Source organism: Phyllostomus hastatus, unplaced genomic scaffold, assembly GCF_019186645.2.
Source record: "Phyllostomus hastatus isolate PE091 unplaced genomic scaffold, TTU_PhHast_1.1 phas_contig_1162, whole genome shotgun sequence".
Lineage (NCBI taxonomy): Eukaryota > Metazoa > Chordata > Mammalia > Chiroptera > Phyllostomidae > Phyllostomus > Phyllostomus hastatus.
Window position 1 is genome coordinate 2,540,756 of NW_025333537.1, and position 25,040 is coordinate 2,565,795.

At 55.5% G+C, this 25,040-nt stretch overlaps 1 protein-coding gene across 2 annotated transcripts; it reads right to left on the reverse strand.

Moving 5' to 3' along the window:
* Positions 1–169: 169 nt before the first annotated feature.
* KCTD10 (potassium channel tetramerization domain containing 10) lies at positions 170–25,013 on the reverse strand. Of its 2 annotated transcripts, none has more exons than XM_045845025.1 (7): positions 24,930–25,013; positions 18,373–18,586; positions 8,069–8,238; positions 5,411–5,497; positions 5,062–5,114; positions 3,536–3,731; positions 170–2,763 (listed from the first exon to the last, which is right to left on the reverse strand). In XM_045845025.1, exons 1-7 carry the CDS (start codon positions 24,930–24,932, stop codon positions 2,539–2,541), a joined length of 948 nt encoding a protein of 315 aa, XP_045700981.1. In that variant the 5' UTR covers positions 24,933–25,013; the 3' UTR covers positions 170–2,538. The 2 variants fall into 2 exon arrangements, with proteins under 2 accessions (XP_045700981.1, XP_045700977.1); XM_045845021.1 differs by having other exon boundaries at positions 5,411–5,500.
* Between the last annotated feature and the right edge of the window lie 27 nt (positions 25,014–25,040).

The following is a 25,040-nucleotide window of genomic DNA, read 5'->3' on the forward strand; positions in this document are numbered from 1 at the left end:
GGTGTCCCCCAGTGTGCGCCCAAGTGCCACTGCGCCAGGCTCGTCTTGGCCCTGAGCAGCTTCCGGTGCCGAAGCGGGAGGCCGGGTCTCTGCCCCGCGCTCTTTGCCGAACACTGCCCTTCGGGGGCGGGACTGTGCTCGGGTGTTTCCGAGAAGAGCCAGAGAACAGTTTAGGTGGAAGCATCACGTCACTTTTATTTTACATGTGTCCACAAACGCTCGTACAACACACAGCAACTGCTTCGAAAGCGTACAGCGTCTTTTCTCGCAGCACAAGGAGACAGAGGGGTCAGCGACACACGGGTGTGCAGAGGGCAGCTGCTGTGAGGACACGCACATCTGGCTGACGACAGGGCTGCGCCCCTGAGGGAGGGCCATGGCAGCAGCTACGCCAGGGGCAGTCCCGGGCCCAGGCCCGGTCACCACAGACAGATGGCGTGTTTGCAAAAACAATGGGGTTCCAGGGAACCAAAAGCTGTCCCAATGCAATAAAATTGTACCCTTTACCAAATCTCAGGCCAGTGCTTACTGGGACGGCTCTGAAGTGTAATACTGACTTCTGTGCGCCCGTACTGCCAGCCGAGGGAAGACCGGGTCCTGTAGGATACACCAGACGGCAGCGGGCCAGCCCTCGTCCTGGACCTGGAATGTTTTTGGGACCGCTCGTATCCCAGGGAAGCAGAGACTCGAAACTACAAGTGCAAAGGTGGAAGGAAAGTGCAGGGAGAGGGAGGGACTGCCAGAAACGTTAGGTCACGAGGAGCAGAAGCCCAGACACATCAGATTGCTCCACAAACGGACTCTTTGTGTAAACATGTTTCAAGAACAAGATATTTGATGGCTTTTCCATTCCCACGGAAAACGTCAGTACTGACATTCACTTTAACTTTCTAAAAAAGTCCAACCCAAACGGCAGGGTTGGTGGTTTGAAACTCAAACAGTATAAAATAGTTAAGAAACGTTTTTTAAGCACCCCCTTTCCTTAGCAGTTAATAAAATCCAAGTGGCCTTATATGAAAGTTTCCCACACAGCAGTTTAAAAAGGATCTACCCAACTTTTGGGCTCCATCGCAATAGTTTTACAGGCTTACGGGGGCTTTGCTGCTGGGTACAAAAATAAAGGCATAAACTGTTGCAGGGAGAGCAGAACGAACACAGTCGAAGCTGTAAAAACCATTTCAAAATATAAACTCGTTTTTTTGGAATACACTGTGTCGGAGGCTGCCCGTATTAATTAATACCTTTGGTATAAACAGTAACATTTCCCTTGGAAAGCAGACACAACCCATCCATTACCACGTACACATTCCTATCACCTTGTAACTACTCTACCTAGTCTAGTCCCAACCGCGCGCACGCGTCACAACTCGCTCCTGCCCGGACGGGCGCAGAGGAGACTGGGAGGTAGGTAACCGAGAACGCCCACACCACCGAGCACCTGCGAGCTCCCCACGAGCACACATCCCCCAACACTCACACACGTCCCTTAAACACGTGAACACTAACTAGCCCCGAAGGGATCTGCACAGCCTCTCACTAGTGGCCACCCCGTACTGTGTCCAAGTCAGAGGCAGAGACTGCAAGGCAATCGATCACCAGCTACTGGCTCCATTTACGGCAGGCAAACTGCCCCAAGGCTGCTGGTGGGAGTGGCAGGGCCACCCTGAGTTTCTGAGCAAAGGGCAGGGCATCTCCTTGCAGCAGTGAGCTCAGCTTGACAGGGAAGGAGGCCGAGGGGCAATGGGTCCCTCGGCTGATGAGCTATGCCAGTAGCCGAGCCAGAGGGCCTTCCTGGAATGCAGTGAGTCTGCAGGAGGGCAGTCGGAAGGGGTAGGAGCCAGGCACGGAGCTGAGCACTCACCCCCAGGGACAGCTCTGCCCTCAGCCAGATGCATGGGGGCCCACCGAGCACCAGAGCACAGGCACCCAGAGCTACACAGGGACAATTCAGAAGCATAAAGCACACCAGGTCCCATCTGCACTGCTGCAGGCTGCACTTATTCACCAACAAGCTCTAGGCACAAAGTCCTGCTGCAGGACGGCGCAAAGCCCATCTGGAAACCGAGCCTGGTGCAGTGCACAGGACCCGGGGTCAGTGTGCTGGGCTGGAGGACAGGAAAGACACAACCTGACGACGCCCCCCGGTGGCCACCAGCTGCAGGATCCCTCTCAGAGCTGTCAAACCGAACCCAAGCAGCTCACATAGGTAGTCAACATCCACAAAAATAAATACTGCAAACAAAAGTTCTCACGTACACTTCATACTCAATCACACTTTTCCTTTGAGAGCCCAGCGAGCCTGGCTCCAAAGCTCCCCACAGAAAGCAGGGCCCCTGGACCCAGCTTGTCAGCAACAGCGGGCATTCACCTGGGTAAAAACCAATTCACCTTGTCGAGAAGTATCAAAATAATCATCTGGCTATTACAAAAGTATCTCTAGACTCCAGGGGAAGTGGGCGGCGCCGGAGCCTGCACGGGATCTGAGTGCGGAGCAGGGAGGTGGAGGAGCTCGGGAGGAGGGCCCGGCCGCCTGCCCGCTCACTGGTGCAGGTGGGCACGGTCATCAGGCCGCTTGATGTGGATCCGCCGCACGCGCTCAATGCGCTCCCGCTCCCGCTCCTCATCTTCGTCCAGGTGGTGGGAGCGCCCGGCCGCCCCACCTGTGGCCTCCAGGAGCGCATTGTCAGGTCCCCGCCCATCCTGGGCCTCATACAGCAGAATATTCAGGGTCTCCTCGTAAATCCGAGCTTCAGGGAACTCCACCTGCATCCCCCCAAAATACAGGGCAGGTAAGTGAGCATCAAACACAGCCTACCACCTCTACCGCCGCCCAGAGTAAATCAGGCCCTGGGGTTCCATTCAAGCCCAAGGAGAGCGAGCAAGCAGAACACCTAACGGCAGTACAGTTCCATGAACAGGGGACCAGGTCTGAACAGCACTTTACAGCATGATTCAGCCTCACGTGGTGGCAGAGACAGAAGTCGAGGGAGAGGTCAAGTGTATTGGTTTGGGCCCACAGAATCCAGGGCACTCAGGGAGTCCTGTGCTTGGGAGGAAGCCAACGAGGGTGAGAGGTGAGGATCGCCAAGTGGGCCCCTGTGGCGGGAGAGCCGCTCTAGGTCAGCGGGTAAGAGGAGGGCGGTCAGATGGCAGTGAGAGGTCATGACTAGAAAGCCAAGGTCAGGACCTGGAAGGTAGCACTGTCCCTCTGACAACCAGGACAGGATGGCCACACTGGCGGGAAACGAAGTTGCGTGGCGGGCGAGGACGCGCACAGGCTGCATCAGACCACTGTAGACAGGGAAGATGCGGGTGGGCGGCTGCACGCGGGCGCGAGGCTACGTCTGAACCAGCGTTTGGGGGGAAGGAGCGGAGACGCAGCGTGGCTGCCTCTCCTTGCTGAGTGGGCCTCACAGAGGGAAGGCCACTCCGGCTCTCTGAGACCTACACCCGGACCTTGCCCCGAAGGGGAACGGAAGCCGCACAAGCACAAATGTCGAACTGGCCACCCAGAGCGTCCCCTCCAAGCCCTCACCTTGGTCTGTTTCTTCTCAGTGGCGTAGACAATGGAGGTGCAGCAGACTTCGGCGATCTTCCGGCCCTGGCCGTAGAAGGACCAGCAGCAGATCTCGTCCCCAATGACGTCCTTTATGAACAGGACCCTTCCGTTAAAGCGCAGAGACAGCTTATCGAAAAGTTCAATGTTTTTCAACATGTTGTCGTCAGAGTTGCTGCAAGAGAGCAGTTGACAAGGTGACCACAAGCCGGGAGCAACCGCCGCCACGGGCTGTTTCCGCGTGCCGGCCCGTCACCTCCACTGTCCCCTCCCAACCTCACAAAGTCCCCCGAGAAAGGCGCCACAGCCCCCACTGCTCAGAGAGGAATCAGGTAACTGCCTGAAGTCAAAAACCAATAAATGGCAGAGCCAAGACCTCAACCCAGACAGCTCTCGCCGCTCAGCTGGTACCCCCTAACCAGAGTGGTGGTGCGGCTGCTCTGCGGTGCCCCAGCCAGAGACGGAAGGCTGGGGACACAGGGCCAGCGGGGCAGGGCACCAGGCGGGGACGGGGAGAGCCCCAGAAGCCACAGAATCGGCCGAATAGAACTGCCAGAGGGGAATTTTTATCCTGGTCAGACGATGGGTCTTCAGTAATCTCACAAGTCCCCCTGCATCCCTCACGTTCCTGACTTAAGAATCGAAAATCCCCAGGAGTCACAAGGCATATTCTACAAACCAGCAAACACTGCTGGTGGGAATGTAAGATGGTGCAGCCAGTACGGAAAACAGCTGGGCAGTTCCCCGGGTGACTGGCCCCAAGTTAACACGGGACTGAGCCACTCCATCCCTAGGTGTGCACCCGAAAGAAATACAAACATGTCCACACACAACCGGGCACACGAATGTGCACGGCAGCAGCATGCTTCACGAGGGCCACGCCGGGGAAGCAACCCCCACTGTCCCCAGCTGGTGGACGGATAAAAAAGATCTGGTCTACGCACGCAACGGAATGTTACTCAGGCATGAAAAAGAAGGAAGCTCTGACCCAGGTTATGACAGGGGTCACCTCGGAAACATGATACTAAGTGAGAGAAGCCAGTCACAGGAGGCCACACACTGCCCGATTAACGCACATGAAATGTCAGTGCAGGCAACTCGGCAGAGACAGGAAGCGCACGGTGGTTGCCGAGCACTGGGGGTGGGGGTCGGGGGGAGTGGGGCGGGAAATGCGGATCGAGTGCTGACGGACACAGGGCTTTCTTTCAGAGGTGACAGAATGTTCAAAATCTCGGTGATGGCTGCACAACTCTGCAAATACACTAGAAACTACTGAGTTATATGCTCGACAAGGATGAATCTGATGGCGCGTGTGAATTACGTCTCCCATCTATCACCTGCCTTTCTTCCCACCCACCCACGTGGGCGTGCTGTGGCGGTGGGGGGGGCACCCCCATCTGAAGGGACTGAGGGGAGCCGGGCCTGGCTGGTGGGAGCCAGGCCTGGCTGGTGGGAGCGGAGGCTTTCTTAGCAAGCACTGGTGTCTCCTCTGGCTGCCGCCTTACCTGGTGTAGGAGTACTTGTTGTTGCTTCTGTTGTAGAGTAGCTTCACGGCTGGCTGCGGGTTGTTTCAGAAAAAGAGGAGGGTTACTGGGAGTGCGGACGTGGTGCACCGCTGGCTCCCCACGGGGCGGGGCCTGCCACCAGGACCAACGGGCACACGGCACAGCCTGCCGGCTGGAGTGGGGCTCCAGATGGGGACGCTGACCCCACAGCAGGGACACGAGATGAGCCAGGGGTTCCCCTTCTTAACCCCTTCTCAGGTCTTCCTCGGGTTTTCATTTCATAGCTCACTCAGAAGGACCTCCTCCGCCTCTGATAGCAAACAATGCCACGAGGGTGCCTCCAACATACCTTATTCGATGTTGCTATAAGTTTCTGTTCTTCTTTGGATGAGGTGATGACGGGAACTTTGCAGAACGGCTCATACGCATCTTTGTTCTGCTGGAACAAAACATGTTTTCAGCCTAGGAGGCGTGCCCCACGCTGGATTATTTAAACCGGCCTACAGGGCAGAGACAGGCCCTGAGGGGGGCAGGTGGGCAGTCGTGGGTGGGCAGAGAGGAGGACTCTCACCACCAGGGGAGTAGCATGGGGGCACGACCAGGAGCCGAGTTCTCCACCGTGCCAGGCGCTCAGTGAATCCTAACAGCGCGCCACACTTCCACAGTCTAGGGAGCCGCACAGAGAGAGGCCCTAAACGTGGCAGATGAAATGAGACTGCATCAAAGCTCCCAAAGCCCGTGGCGATGACAAAGAAGAATAAAAGAGTGTAAGCCCATGACCAAGGGTTATTTTTAACCAAGGGTTAAAAAAAAAAAAAAGAATGAGAGACGTGAAGTCAGAAGACAAAAGATACTAAGAAATTTGAGGCTGGAGAAGAGATGGCAGATGAGTGACGGCCGAGGCGGAGGAGAAAGCTGGAACCTAAGCCAGCAGATGGGAAAGAAACCTGGAGATTCTCAAAGAGCAGCCCCCACGGCGGGTGGGCACGGGGCGAAAGGAGAGGGCCACCTGCTGGATGGCAGAAGCACCGGAGAGACCCCCAGAGGGACCCCCTTTCAGCCTGTCATTCACCACTGAAGCCCACCGGACGGCAAGGACCACCCCCACACGCAACTTTTCAGAGCCTCACTCTAACTTCAACAAGCCACGGTCATTGGAGGATATGTGAAAAGCCTCTGGAACATGAGACCACACCGCGAGAGAGAGAGGGAGAGAGAGAGAGCGAGCGAGCAGGAGGCGGGGTCAGGCGACCAGGGCGGTGGAGAGAGAATGTTGAACACCAGCAGCACCAGACAGGGGAGGGCAGGCGCTGCAGCCCCTGGGACATGGGACAGGGTCGGCGGCCCTGTGAGAAGGGCGCTCGGGGAGTGGGGAGGGGCTCTGGGAAGCGAGGTACGTGAGAGCAGAAGCAAAAAAGGGCTGAAAAGATAAAGCTGAGGAAAGAGAACAACAAACCTCTGAGAAAGTGGAACGGGAAGAAACAAGCGACAGAAGCTGGGAGGAGGCCAGTCCTGGAAGCTGGACCTCAGACTGGTGGAAACCACAGGAAGGTAACCCAAGGGCGTGTCTCCAAGACAAGAGGGACCACAGCGCCACTGCGGTCTGACCCCACCAACGGGAGACCGGCCTCTCCGAGAGTTCGGGGCCGCATCGGGGATGTGTATTCAGAAAACCAAGCAAACAAAACAACGAAGCAATCCCTAAGTCTGGCAAACTGAAAAGTTAGGTGAGAAAGAAAACAGACGCCCTGACTGGTGTTCAGCGGGCTACACGTCACCCTGGGGACTGAAAGGTCGCCGGTTCGATTCCCAGTCAGGGCACATGCTTGGGTTGCAGGCCAGGTCCCCAGTTGGGGGCGTGTGAGAGGCAACCGATGGATGTTTCTCTCCCTCTCTTTCTCCCTCCCCTTCTCGTAAAAATAAAATCATGGAGGAAGGGAGGGAGGGAGGGGTCCCTATATGCCCTGTGGCTCAGTGGCTCACACTCCGACCTAAACCAGACGTGGGTTAACCTGCGTTGCGAGAACAGGAGAAGAGGCGTGTGAGAGTCTGGTGGTGGCCAGGACGTGGCAGCGCAGAGCTAGGATGTGCGTGTCCCACAGTGACCCCGCAGGTGGCCCTGAAGACGGAGTGTCGGCAGAGAGCAGTGCGGTAACAGGGAAGTGGGTGACGCCGAGGGCGGCGGAGGCGGCTGCTGGGGCGCAGGGGTGAGGAGGGAGGGCACTCGGTGGTATTTCTGACGACACTATCACACACGACTTCCTAGGGGACGTACGCGTGCTTCCTGAACAAATGTAAACATGAAATAAAAACCCCGAAGTGAAGGCTGTGACACTGGGTCAGAGGAACGGTGAGCTCACGGACTCTCAGGTGGGGGCGTGCGGAGTCCCCGGAGGAGCTGGGCATCGTGGGTACTGCTCCAGCCCGGGCCAGACAGACACGTGGCTTGGGAGAGGCCCCAACAAGAGCCTCACGGACACAGAGCCAACTCCTGTGACGACCCGAAGGGACTCCTCTGATCCTGGGCCAGGCGGGAACTCTGTCTGATGTCGACAGCCACTGGCTACGTCTAGAAGCGTTTTGGTTTTACAGGGATTTTGCTGTTGTGAGACTGGACCCTGGTGTTCCTGCCCCAGCTCCAGGTGAGGAGGGAGGGTGTCTGTGTCTGCAGAGGTCACGCCAGGCTCCCAGTGGTGACCCGTGGGGTGGGAGTAAGCCCCACGATGCATGCGTTCAGGAAACTGTTGCACTGTCATGACCCATGGTTCAGTACCAAAGGTCTCAATCTACACGTGAGGTGACCCAATGCCGTGGAGACTGAAGTCAGCCAGAAAGGAGGCAGAAGGCTTAAACAGGGCAGAAAAGCCCTTCCGGGTCACTCTGACCACAGGGGAGAGGCTCCAGAGTCAGCTCGTTCCCCCTCAGGAGAGGTCAGGGAGGTGGGAAGCGCCCCACCTGCAGAGGGGAGGGGGGAAGGGAGGCAGGGGGGAGAATGGGCGGTGCCTACTTGCAGGGCTGCCTGGCACTCCTCCACCAGGCCCTGGACCAGGTAGTACTTGGCTTCTGCGAGCAGCTCCTCGATCTCCCGGCGGCTCTCGGGCAAGGGGACTGCCCCGTCACGCAGGTAGTTGAGGATCGTACCGAAGTGCTTCCCGCAGCGGTCAATGAGGATCCAGCCTGCAGTGGAGGGAGGAGGCAGGGAGGACTCGTCACATGGGCGCACCTCTCTCGGAAGGGCCCAGGGAGAACCGGGGTGGCTCCTGTCTCCCCACCCCCGGGGAGAGGGGGACCACACAGGGTCACCAGCAAAGGGCCGGCCAGGCCCGGCCCACGCAGCGCTGTCATGGCCTTCAGACCCTGTGGCTGGAAACCACCACACCCTGGACTCCTCTGGTCTCAGGCTCTTTGGACGCCACAGCCCTCCGAGGCCTAAAGCACATTTCTAAAATACCCTCGAAAATCCCTCGGACAAGACCATCTCACAGCGGCCCAGCCCACCACCCCTGGACAAAATGCATCCAAATGACCCCAACAACAGGAAAAGGCCTCTGGAGGAAAACTATCTACCCCCTCTCTCTACAAGACGTTTTCAGACTTTGAAATAACGGCATTTCTAAGGAAGCAGAGGACTCCTCCCACAGACTTCGACCTCTGGGTCCTGAGCATGACCCCCAGACACTCACCAGCACCGCCCAGGGAAAGTCCACCCCACCCCCAAACTCGCACTTACTGGCCAGGGACAGCGACCGACCAGAGACAAAACGGTGCCGGAGACGGAGATCGGAAAGACCGGCCCGGCCCGCGAGCCCGGCAGTCTCGCGTGGGAAACGGAACTTGCTTTTATGAAACACGGAACCCCCCGCTGCCCAGAACCAGGGACGGGAAGAAGTTCTGAGGGGCAGGGCCAGGGAGACAAGCCCTCCCGCAGCTCGGTACCCTCTGCACCTCGGCACTGGCCTGCCGGTGCTCCGCCAGAGACGCACTGGGCCTGCAGAGTTCCTCTCCTGAGAGGCCAGTGTCCCTGGGGGTGTGTCTGGGGGAGGGCACGACGGGAGCCTGGGCGGAGAGAGCACCAACGGCGGGGAGGGCAGGAACGGAGGTCACCACGTGTGTCTGGACAGAAAACGTGAAGTGCTAGAAAGAAGCCAGACAGCCCCGGCCTTCCGCCCGGCAGGGCCGCCTCGGGCAAGGGCCTCCCCAGGTCTCCCGTCCTGCGTCACAGGCAGGTGAGGGAACACCAACGCACGGCGCAGCTGGGGGTCTGCGCAGAAACTGGTGCTCTGACGCCCCCGCTTCCCACCCCTGGCACCACTGTGCCCCACCCCGCCCTCCTCAGACCCTGGGGTCACGGGGTCGCACGCTCCGTGCCCCTGACCCAGCCCTGCCCAAGCCCTCCGTGGTTTCAGCGGGCTAGTGGGTGCTCTCTGCAAGGATCACCAGAGGGGTTGATAAGCAAGCCATTTCCACACACCCCTCCTGCAAGTACTCCTCAGCCCAAGCTTCCCGGGCCTTGGTCTCATCTTTCCAGAGCCTTCCGTTTGTGCTTCCACACAGCTCTGGCCTCGTATGTGGGAAGATTAACCCCGCACTGGGGCAGACACAATGCCGTTTCTTTCTACAACCGAGATGACAAAGTATGGACTTGGCGTCTGTTATGCAGCTCAGAGGCCTACGGGCCTAGAGAGAGCAGGAGGAGCGAGTGCAGGGGCCCGGGTGCTGGGGAAGGAAGGGCCTTCCCGCTCCAGCCGAGAGTGGCCAGACAGAAATGTGGGTCCAGGGCTGCGGCAGCCTCTGATGCTCCAAGCAAAGGCAAAAATGCAACTTTCTGTGGTATCTCCTGGTTTTTAAAGAATGGTAAACTAATTTTTTAAGAACCTGCCATGAACCCACTACGGGGCAACCCAAGCACAGCTGCAGGCTGCACTGGGCCGGGGCCACGAGCTGCAACCCCTGTGCGGCCCCGGGTCTAGCGCCGCTCTCCAGCAGCTGACAGGGCACGGAAAGGCGGCATCACCTCCCCCCGTCCTGGGTGGGGAGTCTCACCCACTGCCTTTCCCACAGATGGACACGGGGGCTCAGGGAGGCTCAGGGAGGTTCGGGGACGTTCCCACGTCGGGCAGGCAGAGCCAGACCGCAGTGAACAAGAGGAAACAGGAGGACTCCTTTCACGGGAGCTGAGAAGACCGGAGAAGGGACAAGCAGAAGCCCGGTTTTTAAAAGAAGCGGCCCCCGTCTCCACGCAGCTGCTCCAGGAAGAAAGCGTCCACATTCTGTCTCTGATGCACGGGTGGCTCAGCGGCCTGGAGGGGGTGAGGGCCCTGAAATCAATCACTCCAGGGATCTCCGCGGCTCCGGGCTGTTGCTGAGTTTCCCTGCACGGACAGGCGGACCGTGACACTGGCTCCGGCTCAAGAATGCCGTCAGGAAATGCTTGTGGCGAAGGAATCCTGCTTTGGACAAATAAGGGCAAAGGAGCCAGGCGGACTTTCCATGAGGTTTCAATTAGCGTTCCAAGTTTAAGGCATTTCAGTTGCTTTCGAAGCAGGAATCCATCCCTTCGAAACAGCTTCGCATGTAGAAAAGCGGAGGAAGCTGAGCCCGTGGGGCGTCTTTCCTGCCCCCACGGAGCCCATTTAGGAAAGCTGGACTTGTCAGGACAGGGGGCGGGGCGGGGGTGGTCCCTTCGACAAGGCGGAGAGGACCGGCAGAGTGCAGACCAGTGGCTCGGGGACAGTGTGGGACGCAGCACAGCACAGGGGTTAAGAGCTCGGCCCACGCTGGCAACCCAGCTCTGCGTATTTGCTGGTCGATGTTAGCCTTTCACTTCACCTCTGTGTCCAGTACTGTCCTCTTCTCAAGGTGGTGCCTCGCAGGGCCGGCAGGAAGGTGCAGGAGGAGAATCACGGGAAGCAGCGACAGCACAATACTGAGTGTATTGGTGGGACTCAAACTGGGTCTCTGACGATGAACCCTTTGCACATTTCATCAACACTGCCTGAGAAGGAAGCATCCCGCGGCAGCATCCCGAGGAGGCACATCCCAGCCCCCAGGAGGGAATCTGTGTGACCTGCAGGTACCTCAGAGGCTGCTGTCAGGGTCAGAGGGACTGCTGCCAGGCCTGCCTTCTCTCCGACCCACCAGCACACCCTGTACTTCCTTTCTCCTTTTCCTCCGCCTCTTCCTGCTGGGAGCCGTCCCTGACCTCTCCTTGCCATGTGGGGGTGTTTGCACTCTGCATTTTTGTGGCTCCCAAACTTGCCTGATCGCAAGTCATCTGAGGTGCGTGTTACAATTTTGGATACCAGGAAGCGGCCTTGCTCCTGAATCAGAACCTCGGGGGCAGGATCTCTAAGCCTCAGCACTCCTGACATTCTGGGTTAGACGTGCCTCTGCTGCAAAGGGACTCTCCTGCGCATCACAGGGTATTCACCAGCATCTCGGCCCCCACCCACTGGATGCCAAGGGCGCTCCCGCCCCCAAACCATGACAACCAGAAATGCCTCTGGACAATGCCAATATCCCCTGGGGATCCACACCGCCCCTGGCTGACCACCACCGAGGTAGCTAGGAGACTAAAATAAAAAACAAAACGACATAAATACTGAGGCACCCTTAAAAAAGCTGTAACAAGTCAGACTTACGTTGTTTATATTAATGACATAAAACCATGAAAGAATAAAAACCAGAACAGACACTTCTTTCTACAAAGCAAAAATGGGAGAACGCCTAAGTCAGAAGCAGTCGGGCAGCCACGCGATGAAGCGCGAACACGGTAAGATGCTCAGCCCGCTGGAAACGCTGGAAAGGAGGACACGGTGCCTGAAACAGCAGAGGACCACCTGGGAGCCACCAAACCGGCAACAACGAAAAGGCGTGGCGGTGCCTCTGTGGGGCGCGTAAATTGCCACAACTGTTAATATGCAGTTGAGCGGAAGACACTGCCCGCGACTCCTCTCCTGGGAATAAACTCTAGCACTGAGCTCCCAAAGGCGTGTGGGCCCTCAATGCTGCAGCCCGAGGCAGCCAGGCAGGGTCTGGAGAGTCAGGGGCCTTCCTTTGCCAAAGTGAAAACGTAATTTCCTGGGTGTGCCGAGGTGTGACCGAGGCTGGGAGGCACTGCCCTGGGGAAACACACACGCCGGGGAGTTTTCCGGAATGATCAGTACTCCTATCGGCGAACGCCACCAACAGAATATGAATCCAACGTCTGCAGTATCTTCCTAGGATGGGACATTCTGGGTCAGGGGACTGTTTGAACTAGATTTAGTAATGGCTTGACAGTACCAGCAAAATGCTAAGTAAAGCAAAAGCGGAAAGGTTACACACAAAGTAACACCATTTATATAATGTTTAAAAACACATACCACATGGAAAACATACCAGGTCTACCTGAGGCACGGAAACAAACACAGAGCGGCAGCCAGAACGGGAAGGACAGGAGGAAGCCCAGACGAAGAAGTAAGGGAAATGGAGGCGAGCAATCCCCCAGACACAGGTTTGAAAACGGCGGTTATAAGGATGCTCAAAAAACTCAGAGGAGAAAAGTGAATGAACTCAGTGATAACTTCAACAGAGAGAGAGTAAGCATTAAAAAACCCCCAACAGAAGCCATTTAAAAAAAGTGAGAAATGAAGAACACAGTATCTGAAATGAAGAATACGCCAGAAGGAAGCAACGGTGGACTGGATGAAGCAGAGGACCGGATCAGCAATCTGGAAAACAAGGTAGCAGAAAACACGCAATCATAGCAACAAAAAGAAACAAGAAATTAAAAAAAAATGAGGATAATTTAAGGGACCTCCGGGTACCAGAAGGAGAAGGGAGAAAGCAAGAGATTGAGAATCTATTTGAAGAAATAATGACTGAAAACTTCACTAATTTGGTGATGAAAAAAGACACACAAGTCCAGGATGCGCAGCGTCCCAAACAAGATGACACGGGGCAGGCCCACACCGAGACACATCATCACTGAAATGAATGGCAAAGGTTAAAGACAAAGGGAGAATCTTAAAAGGAGCAAGAGAAAGACAGCTGCCCACAAGGGAGCGCGCATAAGGCCGTCAGCTGACTTCTCAGCAGAAACTTTTCAGGCCAGAAGGGATTCGCACGAAGTATTCAGAGTGATGAAAAAAGCAAGGACCTACAACCAAGGCTATTCCTCCCACCAAGGCTATCATTTAAAATTGAAGGGGAAAAAAAGAACTTCTCGGGTAAGAAAAAATTCTAAAGGAGTTCATCATCACCAAACCAGCGTTACAAGAGATGTTAAAGGGACTTCTTTAAGAAGGAAAAAAAAAAAAGAAACATAAATATGAATAATAAGATGGCAATAAAAATATACCTATCAATAATCACTTTAAGTGAAAATGGATTAAATGCTCTAAGGAAAAGACACAGGACAGGTAAATGGGTAAGAAAACAAGACCCACATACTCACACATTCTGTCTACAAGCGACCCATTTCAGGTCAAAAGACAAACGTAGACTGCAAGGACAGGGGTGGAAAAGGATATTTCATGCAAATGCAAATTAAAAAAAAGCTGGGTAGCAGTTCTCACACCAGACTGACAAGCACACTTCACAATGAAGACTGTGATAAGAGACGCAGAGGACACCACACAAGGAGAAAGGGGTCGACTCGGTGGAAGGACACGACCTTGCGAACACTCGTGCGCCCAGGGCAGGGAGGCACCCGAACACTGGGCGGGCCGACACGTTCACTGGGGTTTCTCTGCAGGACGGCTCCAGCGGCGGCGCTCAGCTGTCTTGACCTTCACTGACACAATCTCGTTAGATTGTGCTGTGACGGCTGTCACATCAGTGTGCGTTTTTAAAAAATCCTTATCAAAACTGGTGAATTTTTGTGCAGCCATTTTAATATTGAAGGTGGAAGAAAACATGCAACATTTCTGGCATGTTATGCTTCATTATTTCAAAAAGGTAAAAACGCAACTGAAATGCAAAACAACGGATTCGCGCCGTGTGTGGAGAAGGTGCTGGGACTGACGGATCGAGGTGTCAGCGTGGTGTTAAGTTCCATGCTGGAGATTCCTTGCTGGAGATGCTCCAGGCTGGTTCGACAGTTGAAGTGGATAGTGGTCGCATCAGGACGTTAACTGAGAACCATCAACATTCTACCACGCAGGAGGTAGCCAAACCAATAAAGTTATGGGAGAAAATTACAAATCTGTCTTTTATTTTATGGAAAAAGCCACGCGGACGTTTCGGCCACCCCAATGTACACAGCAAACACTGATGAGCACGAAGGGATCCATAGCGACACAGCCGGCAGGGGACTTGCTCGCCCACTGCCGGCCGTGGGCGGGTCTTCCCGACAGAACAGCAACAAGGAAACGGAGGCCTTCAGTGGCTCACTAGACCACGGGGACCCAAGTGCTATTTTCACAGCACGTCACCCCAGAGCAGTCGACTACGTGTTCTGTCCAAGTGCACATGGCACGTTTTCCAGGACGCACCATGTTAGGCCACAAAACAAGTCACAATAAACTGAAAAAGAATAAAATCATAGGAAGCATTTTCTCTGGCCACAATGGTGTGAAAAATAGAAATCAGTTTCAGGAAAAGAGCAGAGAAACACACAAACCTGTGGAGGCTAAATAATATGTCACTAAATAAAGAATGGGTTAACCATGAGATCGAGGGAGTAACCACAGATACCTTGACACCACTGAGAGGACACCCCCACCCCCAGGATCTGCGGGACCCGAGGAAAGCAGTCCCAAGAGGAAAACTCAGCGCCTGCCCCCAGGACCACGTCAGAACCCCCCCGAGAGCTCAGAAGTCCCAGTGGCCCCCGCAGCCTGCCCAAGGGGTCGGCTCCCTGTGCCACCAAGGCTGAAACATCACCTCCAGACCCCGGAGCCAGGCCCGTGGTCACCTGTGGAAGGGAGAGTGGCAACCAGAGAGGGCACAGAGAGGCCCCAGCAGTCCAGGTGACGCTGGATTCCTTGTCTGAGTGGGGCGCAGGGCAGTTTGTTATGTTATCCAAACTCTAAAGCTATCGACATATTTCAGAAGCGCTAAAAGGCAGGCGGCCTGGAGATCTCGGGGAACTGCCCCGGGCACTGCAGTTCTGAGTGCCCTGACGGCCCTGCGGGTGTTCTGGGGAACACGTGGAGGTAAGGTGAGCGACTCCCTTCTCCCATCCCGTTCACGCTCTCCCTCATCCTGACAACGTCAGCAAGAGCCCGGAGACCATTCAAGGGGGGAAGCACTGTACCAAGCAATAGGGATGACACGGGCAACACAGGTGAGAGCGACACGGGACTCTCATTCAGAAAAGCGACACTGGCCGATGGTGACACTGACGAGGGCGCAGGTAAAAACCCTAGCTTGGAGGGAGCAGCGCCTTTCTGGGAAGGAGTCTGGCGGCGGCCTGCTCACTGCCCGTGTCCTCGGCGTCTCAGGAAAGCCACGCCATGGGGCACCAGGGGACTGCAGCTCACTCCCTCCTCAAGGCCAAGGTGACCACTGCTCCCCTGCACGCTGCTAAGACCGGCCTCACCCCCGCTCCTCCCAGTGCTCTGCCCCGCACCTCCGCAACCCCCCCACCCCCACCCCAGACAGGACTAAGGCCACCACGAACACTTCCCATTGGTGAGTCTCCCAATGTGTCAGGCCTTCTAGCAAGTGCTTTCCAATTTCCTCATTTAATCCCCGTTGTAATCTGAAAATACTACCTAAACCACAGCTCCAAAAGGAGGAAAACAGGCTCAGAGGAAAAAATCGCTCGCCCACCGTCGCATTACCAGTGAGCAGCAAGTCAGCCTGCATTAATACAACGCTGGATGCACAGAAACCACTCCACGCGGGCCAGCCGTGACTCAGCCGTGACTGACTGCCGGCAGCGCTCAGACCCAGGCCCGCGAGTCTCCAACGCCCCCGCACCCCCCCCCCCCACCGGGCTCCTCCCTGTTTAGGAGTGACACGCACACGGTGCACGACCCAGACAGGCAGCAGGGAACCGGCACGAGACAGCCTGCCAGCACCCTCGGCGCGAGGCCCCCGCCCCCGAAGAGACCGGCGTCTCAGGCACCCCTCAGAGGTTTCTGGCGACAGAAAAGGCGCTCTGTCCTGTGCCTTCAGAGCCCCCGTCCTTCAGCCAGCAGGCTCCACTGCTGGGTTCGCTTGTCTGGGTGAGCTGCCCCTGGCGTTTCAGCCCGTCTGTGGAGAACTTCACTGCTGCCGCCAGCCTTCCCCGGGTGAAGCTGTGAGAGGGAGGGAGTTTTCCCCAACTGTGGACCCATAGGTGTCCTGGAGGCAACTGTCGGCCCCGGGTCAGGCTGCGTCGTGCCCTCACCGACAGGACCGCTGAGCCGGCCAGGGCTCAGGCCAGGGGCCCCACGCCCGGCCCGCCAGGCCAGGCCCTCACAGGGCGCCAAAAGGGCCGCAGTCCTAAGCCAGTAGTTGAACACAACAGCTGCCACACCAAGGCGACCTGGACAGGGCTGTGGGGCCACATCAAACCACAGAGAGCAGACGGTAAGAGCCAGCAAGTCCTGGGTTCGGGAGCTTTTGGAAAAGCATTTCCCATGAGAAGTGGCTTTCTACTTCTCACACTGTGACAACAGAACGGTACCCACCCCTCCAAGGGTTAGGGTGAGGAATGAATGCAACGACACTAAAATGCCATACTGGGGGCTTTCCAATAAGGGTGTGGAGGCAGCCGGAGCCCTAGTGATGCAAACTGCTGAGGCTGGGGTGTCACAGACAGCGCAGCATCCCCAGAGGGCTGGGTGCTCCAGGAAGCAGGGGTCAGGACGTCCTCCAGCAGCGAAGTAGAAGCCTCAGCAGCCCCAGGCACCGCTCCAAGTCTGGGGACAGGGGAGTCTGAGGACTCTGTCTCTCTGGGACAAGTGTCAGGCCACCAAGGCGAGGGCTTTCAAGGAGATGGGGCTCCCTCTTTGCTTCTGAGGCGGCTCTGCTTTTCCTGCGCCCCACCAGAGGCTGGGCAGGGCAGAAGAAAAGCCCAGCAGTCCTGGGTTCTCAGATAAGGCCTGCTCCTTCCTGCAGCTGGGGTGCCATTGTCTTGGTTTCCACAAACACTCCGGGCAGTGCTGGGCGTGGCACAGCAAAGCAGATCCTCCCACTCACAGAAAGCTTTTTTTTTTTTTTTTGAGTCAGGCAGAAGGCAGTTCTGGGCAGCCCAGTTCGAGGGAAGCCCAAAGGCACGGAACTGCAGCCTTGCAGCCTGGCGTCCTGCAGGACACAGAGAGGGACACCCCGCGTGGTGGCAGCCCTCTCAGGGTCGCAGGATGTGCTGTGCACACCGGGCTTAGTCACCCTGAGCCCAGCTGCTGCGTCAGAACTCCCCCACCCTCTCAGGAACCGCCCCCCGGCAGGGGCGTGGACACTGAGGCCGGCCTCAGATGCAGGCCGGCTGGGTCAAGCCAGGCTGCGGTCTGTCTGGCCTGGTCACAAGCAACCTCAGGCCCAGGAATGCGGGACGGGGCCACGTTTAAACCTCAGGCAACCTGTCCCCTAAACCCACCCAGGTAAGGTCACTCCCATTTCTCAGGGGCTCTTTGTTGCTGGTGGGTAGGAAGTAGTTACGGTAAGATGACTTTAACCACTTCTTTGCCTTTTACTGACATGACTTTCCACAAAAAAAGGCGGGGGGGGGGGGGCGGAAGTACTGAAAATACACATACTGAATACCTACTATGTGCGAACAGCCCCAGGCGGTGGGGATCACTGTGCCCACTTCACCAGAGGGGAAATGAGAATGACGGGGTAAACGCCTTGCTTACGGTCACCAGCTACTAAACGGGGAGCTGTGACTCAGTTCCGGGTCTGTGACTCTTTGTCAGGACCCCATCCCAGGAGGCAAGTGACGAGAGAAGATGCTGTGACTCACACGAGTTCCACTGTGGAGTCAGAGGCTCATTGCAGAGGGAACAGGAAGGGAACCAACGGGGTGGCTAGTCCAGCCTCCGTTTTACAGAGCTGAGGCCTGGAGTGGGAAGGTGACTTAGCCAATCAACAACTTCTCGTGGCAAGAGCAACAAAGATAAGACTGTGAGTCCCTGTCCAGCTGGCTCCTAGTCATTTTCAGGTTTCAGCTTAAATGTCACTTACTCCAGGAAGCCCTCCTTGACCACACACCCCAGACTAGATCCAGTCTCCCTGTTATTCATTCTCAAGACTCCCTGCACACCATGACAACGCTGAGCACAACAGGAGGTCTGTAGCTGTGGGGACAGCTGTGCATTTCACGCTGGTCTTCCGAGCTCAGTGAAGCCCTCGACCACAGCATGCCCCCCCCACCCCCCACCTGGAGGGCGGGCTTACCTTCACTGTCGGTGAGCACTTCCATGCGCCCACTGAACATGGCCTTCAGCATGGTGTCCTGCTTGGTCAACGTCTGCATGGTGGTGTAGTAGAGGGCGCCACCCACGTTCAGCTTCACGTACTTGGAGCTGGGGCTTGCGCCCTTGAAGGAGGTGGTGCGGGTAGCAGCCGCTGGCACCGCTGAGCTCACCACACTTTCTCCTGACATCTCTTCCTGCCAGGGAGAAGACACAGGGTCACCAGGGTCACAGCACCAGGCTTGGTTTACTTCCTACAGCCACTGGGCTGAACCTGGTCTCCAGATGGCTTAGTCCAAGTGTATGCTGCTTTTAAAACAAGCTTTACTTTCAATGTTGACAACTCAGGAAGAGTTCACAGAAAAATGTGGATTTCTGGCTTCTCTTAAAACCAGAGGCCGACTTGGCCAGCAGGGCAACAACTGGTGGGAGCTGGGGTGTAGGCTGCCCCCCGGCGAGGGGCATGTTTTCCCCAATCCGCTGCAAACTCCGCCCAGAGGCCTCATACGCTGACCTCACCCACTGACCCTGCTGACCCTGCTTTGCCACTGACTCCTGTGTTAGGAGGGCTTCCACTCCCCCACTCCCCACGTAAACAGACGCACTGGCTGCGTCCTGAAGCGCTGCCCAGGTCTCTCTTTCCTTATTGCCACGCACACAGAGCAACCACAAGTGCCACCTTTCAGCTGAATGACAGATTAAATGAGCTTTTATGAAGGTAGGATTCCAACCACCATTCCTAAAACCTTCTATAGAAAAGAAGTATTTCTGAGAGCTAAAGGGCAGGTGTAAAAACTCTTGGAAGCAAGCTATTGCAAAACTAGAGACTTCCTGTGCTAGCATCGCCCCAAACGGTAGGATCTGATAACGGTCTCCGCATGACGCTGCAGTGGCACCAGCCCTCGCGGACGCGGCCGAGAGAGGAATGCAGCGTTCGGATTGAGCAGGCGCAACTCGGGCCGGTGCCTGGCACATGTGCACTCAAAGAAAACATTTCCCTTTTCTTTTTCTTTTTTTAAATCCTCACCAGCAGATGTTTATTGATTTTAGAAGGTGGGGGAAGGGAGAGAGGGAGAAAGGAGAGGAGGAAGGGAGAAAGGGGAAAGGGAGAGAGAGTGGGGAGAGGGGGGGAGAGGGGGGAGAGAGGGGGAGGGAGAGAGAGACAGACAGACAGACAGACACAGATTGGTTGCCTTTTGTATGAGCCCCAACTGGAATCGAACCCAGAACATTTTGGTGTCTGGGTTTGGATGACGCTCCGACCAACTGAGCCATCTGGCCAGGAAGAAAAACATTTCTTGACTTAGTGAGTAGAATTCTATAGCTGGAGAAGATGCCCAAGAGTGGACCGAGCCTTTACCAAATCCGGGGCACGGCACTGAGAAAGCCGGGCCCGGCCTGACGTCACCTGGATGTGGATGATTCCACGGCACAGATGAGGCTGCTTGGCCACTGATGGGTCACAGACACAAGTGAGACCGCCCGGTACCCATCTGAACAAAGACAAGAAGAGCAACGCCATCCGAAACACAAAAGTCACCGAGCACCCCCTCATCAAGGCTAATATCCTGCTGCCACGTCACCGAGGAGAGCTTCAGCCCCACGCCGCTCCTCCCGCCTCCAAACCAGGAGCCACCAGGGCCCCACCCCAGAACCAGCTCTGCGTCCAGACAGCATCCGGCGCCGGGCAGAGCCCCATTCCCTGAACCCTCCCCAAACCACTCCCGGCAGGTCGCAAACCTCCACAACGCCCAGCAGCTGTCCCTTGACACATCAGGGAAATAAACAACTCTGACTACAGGTGCGCTCCTGGTGGTACTGGCTGCCACATGAAACTTTTAAAAATGCTGATACTGAAAAAGAATTGTTCTTTACTAGTAAGTTCCTGATGCCTTTCTCTCTTTTGCAGATCTCCCACAACGAACCTGGGTCGCACTTACAAGTGTTAAAACACAGACGTCATTTTTCACTGGAATAAGGAACTGATGGGCGGCCGCCCGCCTTTCACCAGGGAGAGCAGGGCGATGGCCGGTCCTGTCCACCTCGGTCCCCCGAAGGAGAGGCCTGGAAATCACCCAGGGGCAGCCTCACGTCGGAGCCACGCAGCCTGGCAAAGGATGGCCTCTGGAGAGACAAGTGGTGCCGCACGAAACAGGTTCTGCCTCATCCAGTAAAAACGTCACAGAACGGTAAGTTTTCGAAAGCTCGGGGTGTCTGACCTTTGCTCGCCTGGGGCTGTGGCTGTGGCTGTGGCCTGAGGCCAGGCGTGAAAAAGGCCAGAGGAAGTGGTGCCCCCTTGCTCCCAGCTTGCCTTCGAAATCAGTCCCCAGAGACCAGACACTAACCCTTCCCCAGGAAAACTCCTTGTCCATGGACGACAGAAGTAACTTACCCCCCCCCCAAAATAAGTTTTGGGGATATGGTCTAGCATTTTGTAAGGCACCTACCATGAAACAGACGAAAAAAAGGCATAAAGTATACCTAATGTATTTCCTTGCTGTCCAGTACTTAAAAGATAACCTGCACACAGTCGCCTGTATTTGGAGTATACAATTGCATGAGTGTCGGTTAGTGGCTGTACCAGAGCCGCCGCCCACTCCAACCCAGAGATACTTCTGCGGCTCCGGGGAGCCCCTCTGCCACCCTGGCCTCGCAGAAGGTACCATGGTTTTCATTTGTACCTCCACACACAACCGCTCAAAACCCAAACAGCACCAGAAGACAGCTATCGGGATTGCCATTTTGTGAGCATGGACCCCTGGCCCACAACTTGGTCACTTCCCACAGTGAGTTTGTGATGAAGGGCGTGGGCAAGTCCCGCCTTGAGCCCAGGACTTTACCGGTGGTCATGCTCAGCCTGTATAGAGCGATGGCAAATAAACTGACAGAGGGGGGCCCACCCCCTTCTTTAGAAAGTCCAGACAAGCTCTGAAAAGCTGGGAGGCGATGGGTGGCTATGGGCTTGGGTTTGGCAGTCAGAGCAGAATTAAACCCCCAGCCTTGTCATTCACTAATGGGGGGAGTCGCCTGCCGGAATTCAGTCCCGTCTGTCAAACGGGGACAAGAGCAGCACCGGCCCCCAGGCCCGCTGTGAGGGACGCCACAGAGCACTCAGCTCGGTCCCTGGCTCAGCGCAGACACTCCGACATGGAACACCCCAATGACGACGACTTGAGGACGCTCTCAAAGTCTCAGGTTATCCTCTCTTTGGACACCGATCCCAGCTCGCTGACACCCGACTGAATTTCCCAGAGACAAAGGCAGAAAGCATCCTGATCCAGATGGAGACTCCGGAACAGACAAAGCAAGCTCTGACCCTCTCCGGAGCCCACTCCTCCACAGGTCGGCCGCCCCATTCCTGAGAGGAGCCATAAGGAGAAAAGACTCTGGCTCTGTTCGTGTCTCAGAGCCCAAGTCACAGTGAGCTGAGGACACAAAGCAGGAGACAGTAAGTTTCTCACAGCAAACCTCTCCACAGAGGAGTCCCCAGCCATCCCGCTTTCTAACTTGTTTCAAAGGTTTGACTTCACTTTTCACGAGGTTAGGGAGGTGGGAGGGGAGAAAGCAAAATTGGTTAAAAGAAAGAGAGGTGATTAATAGTGGGAGTATTGGTTACTGAGTCCATTCCATCAGGAAAAGAAGTTTCTTGCAGTTAGATGGATGGATGGATAAGTCAAGGCTTCTCTCCTTTCCATCTCCCCTGTGTAGTATAGTGTTGCTGATTCTGAACGGTGGCCCTCCACTTGGTTGCCCATTAGAATCCCCTGGGGAGCTTCAAATAATGCTGGTGCCTGGGTCCTAGCCATGGAAATTCTGATGTAACTGGTCTGGAGTTGTGGCATGGGCAACAGGATTTTTAAAAGTCCCCCAGGTAATTATAACGTGCAGCCGGGATAGCAACCCACTGTTCTAAAAAGTTCCACATGCCTTAATTAGGCTATAATTACCATCGTGGCCTTAAGAGAAATCCCCGGACCTTTTGCTCTATTGGCCCACCGAATTCCTGACCCCTGACCGTGCATAAAAACGAACCATCAAAGATAAACGCCTGCCCCTGCTTCACAGCTTCAGAGCCACAAACAAGAAGCAACTGTACGCATGCTTAAAAACCTTCAAGTCAGCTGAAGGGGTTAAAATGCTGACCTGAAGCAAGTACAGCAGGAAAAAGGCGCAGCACCCCTCAACCACAGATGTTTTCTATACACTTCTCCGAAGAACTCTCTGCCTTGTGCGTGTGTTGGGGGAGACACGCGTGGAAGGTTTAATCAGGAGTGTGGTCAACCTGGACTACAGCCCAGTTTCACGACTTCCTAGGTGCTGCTCAGACAAGCTATTTCGCCCAGCCTGGGCTTCCTAACTTGTAAAAGGAAGATAAAGCCACACTCTTCCTACCAACCAACCCCCAGGGAACAGATGCTAAAGTACTCGCCACCTGGTTCTTAGTGTACTTTTCCTTCCGCCCCTCGAGGTTTCCCTAAACCAGAGATCGCAGCCCTGGGTGTACTGGAAGCACCTGTGGATGCTTAGCAAGTATTAATGCCTGGGCTCTGGCCCAGAATAAGCCGTCAAATTTGGGGAGGGGAGAGGAGGAGCGTGGCAGCTCAGAAACCAGAGTTTAAAAAGCTCTTCGGTACTGGCTGGCACAGCTCAGTGGGTTGCGTACCCGCCTGCAGACCAAAAGGTCACTGGTTCAATTCCCAACCAGGACACAAGCCTAGGTTGCAGGCCAGGTTCCCAGTTGGAGGTGTGCAAGAGGCAACCAATCAATGTTTCTCTCCTTCTTTCTCCCTTCTTTCTCCTCTCTAAAAATAAATAAAACTGAAAAAGCTCCTCAGGTGATTCTGATGTGTGGCCAGAGCTGAAAACCACAAAGTTGCATTTTTAACCAGCTAGATCTAAGAGTCCCTGCCTTGGGGCTCATTATACAACTTCCCCTGAATTGAGGGCATTTCTACAAAAGTCTGTGGTTCCGCTTCAACCAAACTACCATATTTTGCCATGTATAGTGTGCACCTTTGTGCCCAAATTTTTCAGGGAAAAATAAGGAGGCGCATTATACATGGGCATAATGACCACGTACCATGGGTATAATCCCGTGCATATTGCGCACAAAAACCATGGGTGTGCATTATACACGGCAAGATAGGGTAAATTCAATCAGCCACCTAAGTGCAGCATTATTTTGATGCAAAACCTACAGGACAGCTACTGCCATTTCCAAGGGTTCTGCGGAACGACATTCTCTTCTTGTGTTTAGCAGGCAAATAACAATCTAGCAAGGAAAATGTTGCCACCAATCCCACTTTTTAGGGGAGACAATTAAGAATCAGAACTATTAAGGTCCTCAGATTCCCACTCTCTCATCCTTTTCATCATATAGCCTGAATCAAAAATCATTGTTCTAATCCCCTGCAGGACTTGTAAAATAGATTGCTGGGCCTCACCCCAGACTGATTCAACAGTCATAGGACTTGAAAATTTGGCTGAACAAGTTCCAGCTGATGTTGCTGGTCTGGGGACCACAGTGTGAGAAGCACTGGTTTATGCCTTCTTCCCCTGAGGTGGTCCTGATTTTACACGAAATGGACCAGACCAAACTCAGAGACAGGTTGGCTCCTTTTCCTTCAGCAGTGTCCCTGGGGCTGGTCCTCCCTTTAAAGGCTGCACTTTGGAGGGAAGAGACACTGGCAGACAAGTAAGAAGAGGGTCTGGGCTGAACTTTGCTCATTCTTATCCAAGGATAAAGAGCTGTTCACGGAATAAACTTCTGAGGAACCCGAACACACAGAAACTCCCCACAGCTGGGACACTGTGAGACATCCCCAACTCCTTAGGTGCAGCTACCTCGGGCCTCAACAGAAGTGCCTACATAGGTACCCAGGCTCAGATAAGGCGCCGGACTCCGCGGCGAAGGTATCCTGACCTCAGGCCCCTGGCATCCTTCCGCGGAGTTCTAAGCACCGAACGCACACCCGCCGGCCGATTTCTTCTACACGCGCATCCGCTCGCCCGTGTCCAGAGGCACCTGGGAGCAAGCCGCTCCCCACTTCCCTCAAACCCAGCGAAACCTATCACAACTTCCAAAAACCCAAAACTCTTCGTCCCAAGGAATCCCACTTCGCCCTCTCATAACCTACTTATTCTCTTTCACAATTCCCCAAACCCTAATTTTCCACCCCAAATGTCGGTCTTCAATGACATCTCTTTGTTCTTTTCACAATCACTAATTCCCATTTCTAACAAGCACTCAAGACTCACAGACACCCACCGTCCGCCCCGTCCACCCACACAAATCTACTTTCCAAGCCCAAATTTTCCTGGATTCCCAACAGCCAGGGTGCGCCCCCGTCCTCAAATTCTCCACCTAATGCCCTTCCCCCACCCTCGGCCTCGCCCCCATCCTATCCCCCAAATGCCTCTTCCCTATCGCGACAGCGGCTATCGCAACCCCTCCTGTCTGTCCCTTCCCCCTCTACTCTGGCTGTGCCCTGCTCTCTCGGCCGCCCAGAACCCCCAGTCGGCGGGAACCGCCCTCCGTACCATGAAAAGTTGGAGGACTCCGGAGTCTCCAAACCCGGACTGAAAGAGGCAGGAAACACCCAGCTCGCATGAGCCAGGGGCGGAGGCGGGGCAGGGGCGGAAACTTCCGCC